The sequence below is a fragment of the Hibiscus syriacus genome, unplaced genomic scaffold (genome assembly GCF_006381635.1).
Source record: "Hibiscus syriacus cultivar Baekdansim isolate YM2019G1 unplaced genomic scaffold, ASM638163v2 tig00111022_pilon, whole genome shotgun sequence".
Classification (NCBI taxonomy): Eukaryota; Viridiplantae; Streptophyta; class Magnoliopsida; order Malvales; family Malvaceae; genus Hibiscus; species Hibiscus syriacus.
This window is the reverse complement of record NW_024062956.1, coordinates 3427797-3437502: the sequence shown is the minus strand read 5'-3', so window position 1 is coordinate 3437502 and position 9706 is coordinate 3427797. Positions and strand designations below refer to the sequence as shown.

The 9706-nt window shown below is 35.8% G+C and overlaps 1 protein-coding gene, 1 non-coding gene and 1 pseudogene across 2 annotated transcripts; all 3 read right to left on the bottom strand.

The window, feature by feature from the left end:
• On the bottom strand, window positions 1–1204 carry LOC120150602. The gene is made up of 3 exons (XM_039163254.1): window positions 769–1204; window positions 469–587; window positions 1–390 (listed from the first exon to the last, which is right to left on the bottom strand). Exons 1-3 carry the CDS (start codon window positions 1202–1204, stop codon window positions 1–3), a joined length of 945 nt encoding a protein of 314 aa, XP_039019185.1.
• Window positions 1205–3982: 2778 nt separating this feature from the next.
• On the bottom strand, window positions 3983–6063 carry LOC120150252 (annotated as a pseudogene).
• On the bottom strand, window positions 4953–5075 carry LOC120150669. The gene has a single exon (XR_005518546.1). It is a non-coding gene; the product is annotated as a small nucleolar RNA snoR83 (small nucleolar RNA).
• Window positions 6064–9706: the final 3643 nt, after the last annotated feature.

Here is a 9706-nt window from a genome sequence, read left to right as displayed (position 1 = left end):
TTATTCAGTGTCACTCTCCTCTAGCATAACAACTTCATCATCTTCATCATCTTCATCTACAAGGTGTGGTCTAGCTTTTTCCTTTCCTTTCGAGCTTGAACTAGCAACGTTCTTTCTTCTAGTATTATGGTCACGCTCATAAGCTCCGGAAGCTATACCAACATCCTTCCATGTCAAATCGTCATCATCAAACACATAATCTTCATTTTCTTCTTCATCCTCATCCATTCTACCAAGCAACCATTCGTTACTTTCATCAATGTCATCCAAAGAGATTGGATCAATGACATCACGATGATTATAACGCCGCTTTAACGCTCGATTATATTTCACATAGACTAAATTATTGAGCTGAGTTTGCGCAAGTCGGTTTCTTCTTTTGTTATGAAGCTGCCAAATTATAACAGAATAATCAAGAGTCAAAAACATTACTTATGATGTTTCTTAAATGATATCTGAGTTACTTACGAGGCTAAAAATACTCCAATTTCGCTCACAACCACTTGCACTACACGTAAGGCTGAGGACTTTGATGGCAATTTTTTTTAATTCCGGTGCATCATTGCCAAAAGAAGCCCACCACTCGGCTGTAAATATATATTTTAGAACAAGTTTTAGAACAAGCAAAAATTAAATTTGATTTATATTATTTTATATATGTATAAAGAAAGTAACTTGGTGACTTTGCTTCTCTTTGACGTATGCATATTGTCACCCCAAATATACCTTCGGCGTTCCTATAAAGTTACAATTGGTCCTCTATTTTACCTTGATCAACAACACTCGGCATTAATCTCTCAATGCATTTAAGCAACCCGATCATCACCTCCTTATCCTCTTGAATTTGGGGATTTGAGTAGAATAACTGAGGATTCAAATAACACCCGACCGCGTGTAATGGTTGATGGAGTTGACATTCCCACCTTTTGTTAATAATTGCAAACACATATTTGTACTTGTCCTCCACATTATTAAAGGAGTTTGCAATTGCTTCTTTTGCCCTATCCATGGCCTCATATACATAGCCCATGGCCGGCCTTTTTTCACCATCAATTAACCTAAGCACTTTTACGAGAGGACCCGTCATCTTAAGGATATACACAATTGTACTCCAAAAGGTAGGCATTAAAACAATGGATGTGACTCTTTTACCACCATGCTCTTTTGAGTATTTACTCTTCCTCCATTCATCAGAAGTAAACATCTTTCTAAGGTTTGCCTTTTAAACTTGTATTGAACGAAGAGTGATGTAAGCGGTGGCAAATCTGGTTATCGCGGGTCTCACTAACTCTCTTTTCCCGGTAAACTTCCTCATCATGTTTACAACACCTGTACGGCTATATATAAACCCGTTTAAGGCCATTGCTCTCTTCAACGTGACACGAACTTTCGAAATCTTTCCTATGTCTTCAAGCATCAAATCAAGACAATGAGCAACACATGAAGTCCAGTATAAATGTGGACGTTTCGCCATCAATAAACATCCTATAAAGATATAAAAATTAAAATAGTATAAAACTTCAAGTCTTATATAATTATATAAATATATACAAATATAATAATTTAATGTGGACGTTTCATCATCTGCTGCTACATATGCAGAAGCATTGTCGGTTACCACCTGAACGACATTCTTCTCACCAACCTCCTCAACCATTTCATCAAGCATAATAAACAATTGTTCGGTATTCTTCACAATGTCCGAAGCATCAATTGATTTGATAAAAACGACCCTTTTGGAGAATTGACTAAAAAGTTGATAATGTCTTTGTGTGCAACCGAGTCTCTCCATCCATCTGACATGATTGAGCAACCATATTTAGCCCAATGCTCGTGATGTACTTGTTTCACCATCTCATCGGTTGCCTTAACCGCTTTAGTTAAAAAAGGAACTCGAATTTTGTGGTACGTAGGAGGTTTGAAACATGTCCCACATTGCGCAACCGCTTCCATTGCTACTTTAAAACTATCATAATTTGCTGCATTAAACGCCAATCCAGCATCAAAGAACCAGTTTGACAACTCCATACATGCTTTCTCCCGTAGTTGTTTTTTACATGCTTCATTGATGCTTGGTTGCTTCATTTTCCCATCTTTTCTGTTTTTCACAACTTGTTCAGGTGGTGGGGTGAAAAACATATCAATTGGTCCTTTAATGCCCTTTTTCTTCTTTGATGCTTTACTAGTACTATTACCACTTTTGCGAACACATGTACCAACTTCATCATCCTCGTCATCCCCAAAGTTGTCTACATCATCAAAATCATATAAAACTTTTGCTTCTTTTTTATTTTGACACTTTTTTCTCCATGTATTCTCTAATCTCCTCACGTAAATGAGCTGGACATTTTAGACATATTGTACTATTCCGGTATTCACCCACTATATGTTGTTTAGCCCTATAAATACATTCGGAAGTGATTTTGTCACAAAACATACATTTTACTTTACCTTTGCCCATGTCAATGCAATACTTCCAAGTTATATCTTGCTTTGAAGAAGTTGATGACTGATTTTTCAGAAGTCATAATGTCAAATCAGATTTTCCAAAAGCAAAATATTGATGATTAACAGCTGTAATATTGTCCCAGAAGCCAGAAAAATGAAAACAGAAAATTAAATAAGAGAAACTGTGATTATCAAGAACAGACACATACGCAAACGAATAACTGCATACTTAAAAAAGAAAAAAAAACAAGAACAGACACATACAAAATTACGAATAACTGTATACTTAGAAAAGAAAAGAAAAAAAACAAGAACAAACACATACGCACGAATTGTGGTGATTATCAAGAAAATTTGATTCAGAAAAACAAAATTCTTTCAACACATATGGTTAATAGTATAAATCGAAAGATCAATCGAAGAACAGAATCACTTACGGGAAGAATTGAATGTGTGAATCGATTAATCGAATTGTTTCTACTTTCTTGTTCAACGTCGCAGTCTCCAGTCGAAGAAAAGGAGGAAGCGAACGATCGATATATTAGTATGTATGGATTAGAAGGCTGATTGACAGTAGATTGAGGGTTTTAAATAAGAAAGGAGAAGGAAAAATAAGAAAAGGAGACTCTTACGTGTAATTAGAGCCTTAAAAGACAAATCAAATTCAAATAATAATAAAATATTTTCTTTAAAAAAATTAAAATGAAGATAAGATAGGATAAGTTTATTTTAAAATTTAATATTAAAATTTGTGTTCTGTGAAATATTATTATTTAGATTAGTATAATGTAAATTTCAGAATAATTAAATTAGATTTCAAAATAAATAAATTTAATTATTTTAGTAAAATTCGAATAATTTAAGTATACATACTCACAAAACTTTTAAATCATAGATTTATATCCTTCACTTAGTTATTAATCAGTAAGTTAATTAAACATTCTTTTTAATCTATGCTAATACATAGAAGTACCCTTTCTTTCCGAGTTTCATCAGTTAATCGAAATGCATTCCTATTATAGGTTTGCTTAATTTTTAGACTATCACAAATTTTGATGAGCGGAAAAGAAAATATCAAATACTGATAGATAAATAAACTTAGGTGAAGAAATGACCAAAAACGATTACAAAGCTTATTTGTTTGAAACAACATAACGAAAATGGTCGTTCATTTTTGCAGGCCATGTATGCATAGAAGAGAAGGCCCTGCAGTAATAATTACAAGGTTTTAAGCCCACATCTCGCCTCAATTGCGCCTCGACTGAGCCTCGCTGCGCCTAGGCTACGTGCCTCGCTTCAATGTTGAAAAAACCCCGTCCAGTGAGCCTATGCGCTTTTGCGCCTCAGGCGCGCTTTTTACAACTATGGTCACTCCAATCTGCTAAACTGAGTCTTGGTTGAATCAAGAGGATAAATATTGAGAAACAACAAATTGACAACCAAGGGATAAATAGATGGAAAGTAACACCCTCTAAATTACCATTTGTGCTCAAATCATCAATACTTGTATGTCTCACTGTTTCATAGAGGGGAGGTATGTTTATCGATTCAAACAAAAATGGAAAAAAAGTGAAAGGGATAACCCTACTAAAGTCGGTATAACAATAACATTCAGAAAGAAAGCATAGCATATCTGAATTTTCTATACCTACCTACTTAATGTATTGAGAAACCCACTTGAAACCATCTCCATAACCCATTTTTCGAACAATGCTACACATGAATACCTCAAGGGGGCGAACGTTCGAGTCTCCCAAGTTGACCTGACCCTTGCCAGTGGTGAAATTGGTCAGGCCAAGATGATAACGCAACTCGTCTTCTGAGGCAGCGTATGGTATATCAATCTTGTTGCCCAATATCAGGAATGGAACATTAGCCAAAGATTCATCAGAGAGGAGAGCATCCAACTCTTTTTTTGACTCCGCAAACCTCTCTTTGTCATAAGCATCCACCAGGTAAACAACAGCATCCACCTACCAACAACTTTTATATCAGTTCAACTATGCACTAAAGAAAAAGAAAACAGACATTCTGGTTGAGAGGTATAGACTCGAATCCTCTCTCTTTCGCACCAGTAAAGGTATATTTATTGAAAAAAGTGAATAGTAAAAGAAATGGAAAAGAACTTTAATGAGGTGGCCATTTTTTACACCTACCGCCTTACAAAAAGCATCCCTACATGCACCACCAAGCCTGTGCCTGATTAAATGGGACTTGCCCAAAAGGGTGAGGCGCTTTCTTTGTCTAGTGCTAAGGTGCATGGCACAGGCAAACCTAAGCACATGCCTTGAAAACACTGCTAGTAACTATGCTCTTCTTACAACATGAAATTGGTAACAACAGAAACTTGAAAAACCTATTGTGCACAAGTTCAAACCAAATGAGGAACCAGAATGCGTATAAATTATTGAAGATAAACATAAAAAGAGAACTCCATGTGATTTCTTTTAAAATATTCCTACACTGAAATCTTCACATTCTTACTTTACTAACATAGAGTGGATTATCATCCCGAGAGGTACCTTCAGAACAACTTTTGTTAAATTTAAAGTCATTATCAGCAAACTCCCCATCCTTATTCTTTGCCCATCATGAATCAGATAATCACAACAATCATTATCTGGGATTATAGAGGCACAATAAAGAAAAGGACTATGATAAAACAACTCTTGCAATTAAGTAGGTGCTCAGGTAAAATAGTAAAGAAGAAAAGAAGCCAAACAGGTGCCTATTACTCCCATATTTTAAAACCCCTATTTACACAATGCAACAAGCTTTACCCATACCGAACATTAATTTGTAAAGGGCTTTAGAATTTATTACCTAAAGTTCAATTCAAAAGGAGCTAATATTTGCGAATGATTAAACCTATGTTCCACGGTCCACATCCATGAATAAACACTTTACACATATATAAATGGTGACAAAATTTTGCAAATAAGTGCACAGTTTGTTGTCTGGAAACGATAAAATCACATGAACTTGCAGGTAAAAGATATATATACCTTGGCATAGTAATTTTCCAAACTCTTCGAGCAATCTGATGGCCTCCCAAATCAAAAGCCTTAAATTTGATTTTCCCAATACTCAATTCCTCTGATGTAGGATGCTGTGTAGGCTGATGTTGAACTAATCTCTGTCAAATGCGATTAAAATCAAACTATGAATCAACTTATTATAGAAAAAGGAGGGGGAAAAAGCAACCAACCATTTATTTTCTTCTTTTTGTAAATAAAAAATTCCAGCTACACGATTAATCCCTACATGATCCCATCAATAGTTCAAGAATAGAACATGTTAAATAGCATTCAAATCATTGTTAGATCAGAAATATTAGAACTCCATCAGAAAAACCAACAAGACAACAATGTAACACACAAATCAAATTCCCCAAAATGAGAATTAATATCAACAACAACAAAAAATAATGAATAAAGGGTGAATTGTGAAAATACCTCGTCTTTGAGCATGTGAAGCAGCGTCGTTTTGCCGGCATTATCAAGCCCTAAAAACAAGATCTTGGCCTCTTTCTGCCACAAACCAAGGGAAGCAAGAATCCCATAGAACCAATCAAAGATGAACATGATTTAGAATTGTTTGCTTCACTAAAACTAATTATAACCCAAAAACGAAAATTTGAATCTCGAGTCAAAATAACACAATCAAGAGAGGGTGGAGTTGGCGCAAACATAAAGAAGGGCGAGTTGGCGAGTTTTGACTGGGTGGGTGAGTTGTCCGGACCAATCAGGTGCTTCAAATCACGAGGGTAGTTGGGGTTTGTGGGACAATGGCCAATGGGTCAATCTGGACCGTTTCTATTGTGGCCCTCTCTTGCTATCGGGCTTTGTATTGTTGGGCTTTTTATTTTCATATCAACTTTAAAAATTACTTTTATTTTTAAAAATAAATAAATAAGACTGAATTTAAAAAAAATTAATTTGATTCTCAAATTCGATCAAAAATAATAATTCAGTTAATCTATTATATCATCAACTATTGAAGGTCGTCACGTCAGTACTGCGAACTATCATGTCAACATCGTAACGATCAACAATGAAAAACATTAATCAAATGATTAGATTGGGCTTTTTTTCTGGTCACAATGAGTGTAAAAATAATTTGAAGGTCACATTAATTTTTTTTAAAAAGTTTGAGGACGTCAAATTTCATTAACCCAAAATATTTTAAATCATTTGAGGTTTGGCCACTTTCTTTTGTCCAATTCAGTTAAGGTTTGGGTCAGCTTTAGATTCCAACTGTTTTAGATTTGAGTCATTTAAGTTTGGTGTTAGATTTTTCAAGTTGAAGCATTATGAGTTCTACTTGCATCAAATCAAGGTCATCTCATATTTGAGGTATTTCGAGTTATGGTTAATTTAATTTTAGATTGATTCAGATTTTTAAGTTTTCATGGTCATCAAATTAAATTAAATTTAAATTGATCGAGATCAATTATCGAATTCAATACGCCTAATCAAATGTTTTTCAGTATTATCGTATTATTTTAAGATGAACTTTATCATGTGAAAGTTCATGTTATTTTAAGATACACTTTGTCATATAAAAGTTTATATATACATTTGAAATTATAATCAATAGAATCATATTACTATAACTGAGATCAATTACAAATAAAAGTATATCGAAGACAATAACATCAATGGTCGTTGATGATGGACAGTTGTGGAATGAATATAGAAAGTAAAAAAGGTTCAAATGTTTAGGGTTATCAAATAATTGAATGAAATGGAGAAAATTATGGCACGGTTTAGAATTACTTTTGAAAAGTGTAGTTGAAAAATACTTTTAAAAAACTATTTTGATAAGTATTTTTGGATCATCGGGTAGTGTTTAGTATTATTATCAAAAAGTGCTTTTGAAAATGTAAATTGTCAATTTAGATATGATGTTGTAAATTAAAAGTATACATTTAAATAATATTTAAGTTAAAAAAGGTTCTACCTATGATGAAACCCTCTGAAGCTTCAAGCGTTGATCCCACACTCCCCAAAAAACAATGGCGAAGAGATGAAGACCCGCCTGATCCATCTGTCATGGCAAGAGATAATGCTCCTTCTCTGATGGAGTGCGATGGCTCTCCAGCTGCTATCTCTTACAAGGATGTTGTGACAAAGTCCACTGCTGCTCAACCAGATTCTAAAACTGTCGATTTAGAAGATGATGATATCGAGCTTCTTGAAGAGGATATCACTCTTGGCTCCTCTAACGGTATCCCAACCATAGACTTTTCAGAACGAGTTCAATCTATTGCTGTTAAAAGCATGGATTTAACGCTCGTAGTTAAAGTTCTTGGACGAAGAGTGGGATATAACACCTTGCACAATCGCATGTACTATATTTGGAAACCTTCTCAGCCCCTCAATCTTATTGATATTGAGAATGATTTTTTTTTTCTTGTGAAATTCAGTGATCATGGTGACTACCTTAAGGTGCTCACAGAAGGACCTTAGACCATTTTTTGCCACTATTTAACAGTCGAGCCATGGTCTATAGACTTCCAACCGACTCAAGATTATCCTAATCGTCTCATGGCATGGATTCGATTACCTGGTCTTCCAGTTACTCTTTACAAAAGAAGTTTCATTGAAGCTATTAGAAACCAAGTTGGTTCAGTGATAAAAATTGATTTCCAGACGGACAATGGTTGCAGGGGGCATTTTGCGCATCTAGCTGATAGTCTCAAACTTCATCGGCCATTGGTATCCAAACTTCTCATCAATGGTCAATTTCAAATTATAGAATATGAATCGTTACCCACTGTCTGCTTTCATTGTGGCATATATGGTCATCGTAAAGACCTTTGTCCGCAGTTCTCAGCACAGAGAGATGTCCAACCAACGACTGAGGCTCCACCGCCTCCGACTACAGAAAACCCAGTCTCGGATGAAGCTTTCGGACCATGGATGCTAGTGGAAAGGAAAAAGCATAAATCCAGGAATGCAAATTTTGCAAAACAAATGGTCAATGATTTCAGCCCCATTATAGCAAAATCAAATCACATTTTTGAAGCAGATCCTAATAATCAGGAAACCCATCCAAATTCTAGGGTGATTAAAGCGGAACCCATGGTGCCACCTCCTGCGTCGCATTCAAATCCCGAGATTATATCTTTGACTAAATCAAAGAGTATTCTTGCAGATAAAAATAAATTAAAGGGAAAGGCTAAAGCTAATAAAAAAAAAGCTCTAGCTGCCCCTTACGCCCCCAAGAAGCAACCACACCTTGGAGTTAAACCCGCCAAACTGCATGCATTAATTAAAAACCCCATGCAAGGTTCACGTACTTCAGCTAATGGAGCTTCCTCCAATTTTCCACGATTGAACTCGGCTGAGAACCTCGATCCAAATAAGCATCACGCTCTGAAGTTAACATATGGAGACAATCCCTGCATTCCAACCGAAGCTCTAGCCCCTCCTACAACCAGCAAAGGCCCCGAGGCCATGATGGAATAATGGGCTCCTCTGCCTACCCTCTTCATACTTCTTTATTTATGTATCTAACCATATTTATGTGGAACGCTCAAGGTTGTGGCCACCGGAATTTCAATCGCGTTACTTGGCAATATATACGTAATAATTCTCCGAATATTGTAGGCTTTGTTGAAACCCGTATAAGCAGTCATACTGCTGATAAAGTTATTGCTCAGCTCAAATTTCCAAACTCTTTTAGAGTAGAAGCTGATGGTTTTTCTAGAGGCATTTGGGTCTGTTGGTATGATCATATTCACGTAGACGTCCTATTCAGCCATTTCCAATTTGTTCACTGTCGGATCCACTGTAAGTCCAACAATCATTCTGCTCTTACTACCTTTGTTTACGCAAGCCCGAATCCTACTAAAAGAAAAGCTCTTTGGCCGTACATTCACTCGCTCTCCAATCATATTAATGATCCTTGGGTTATCTTAGGTGATTTCAATGTTGCGTTGTCCCTTAATGATCGAAAAGGTTGTGTAAACATTCCATCCTCGGATCAAGACTTCAGTAATGCTATTTTTTATTCAAGTCTACATGATCTTGGATACCAAGGACCTGACTTCACTTGGTATAGAAGATCATGTGCAGTTCGTCTCGATCGCTGTTTATGCAATGACAAATGGTTGGAAGCATATCATGACACATTGGTTTATCACCTCCTTAGGATGAAGTCTGACCATAGACCTCTCTTACTATCTATTGGCAAAAATCCCAGCAAGCTACAACAAAGTCAATTTCGTTACTTTGTTGGATAGACCCTCCAC

Coding starts and splice junctions, on each gene's coding strand:
- LOC120150602 (XM_039163254.1), bottom strand. CDS start 1,204: ATGTTTACTTCTGATGAATGGAGGAAGAGTAAATACTCAAAAGAGCAT. Junction 588..768: donor GCCGAGTGTTGTTGATCAAG/GTAAAATAGAGG, acceptor ATATATTTACAG/CCGAGTGGTGGGCTTCTTTT. Junction 391..468: donor ATTGGAGTATTTTTAGCCTC/GTAAGTAACTCA, acceptor ATAATTTGGCAG/CTTCATAACAAAAGAAGAAA.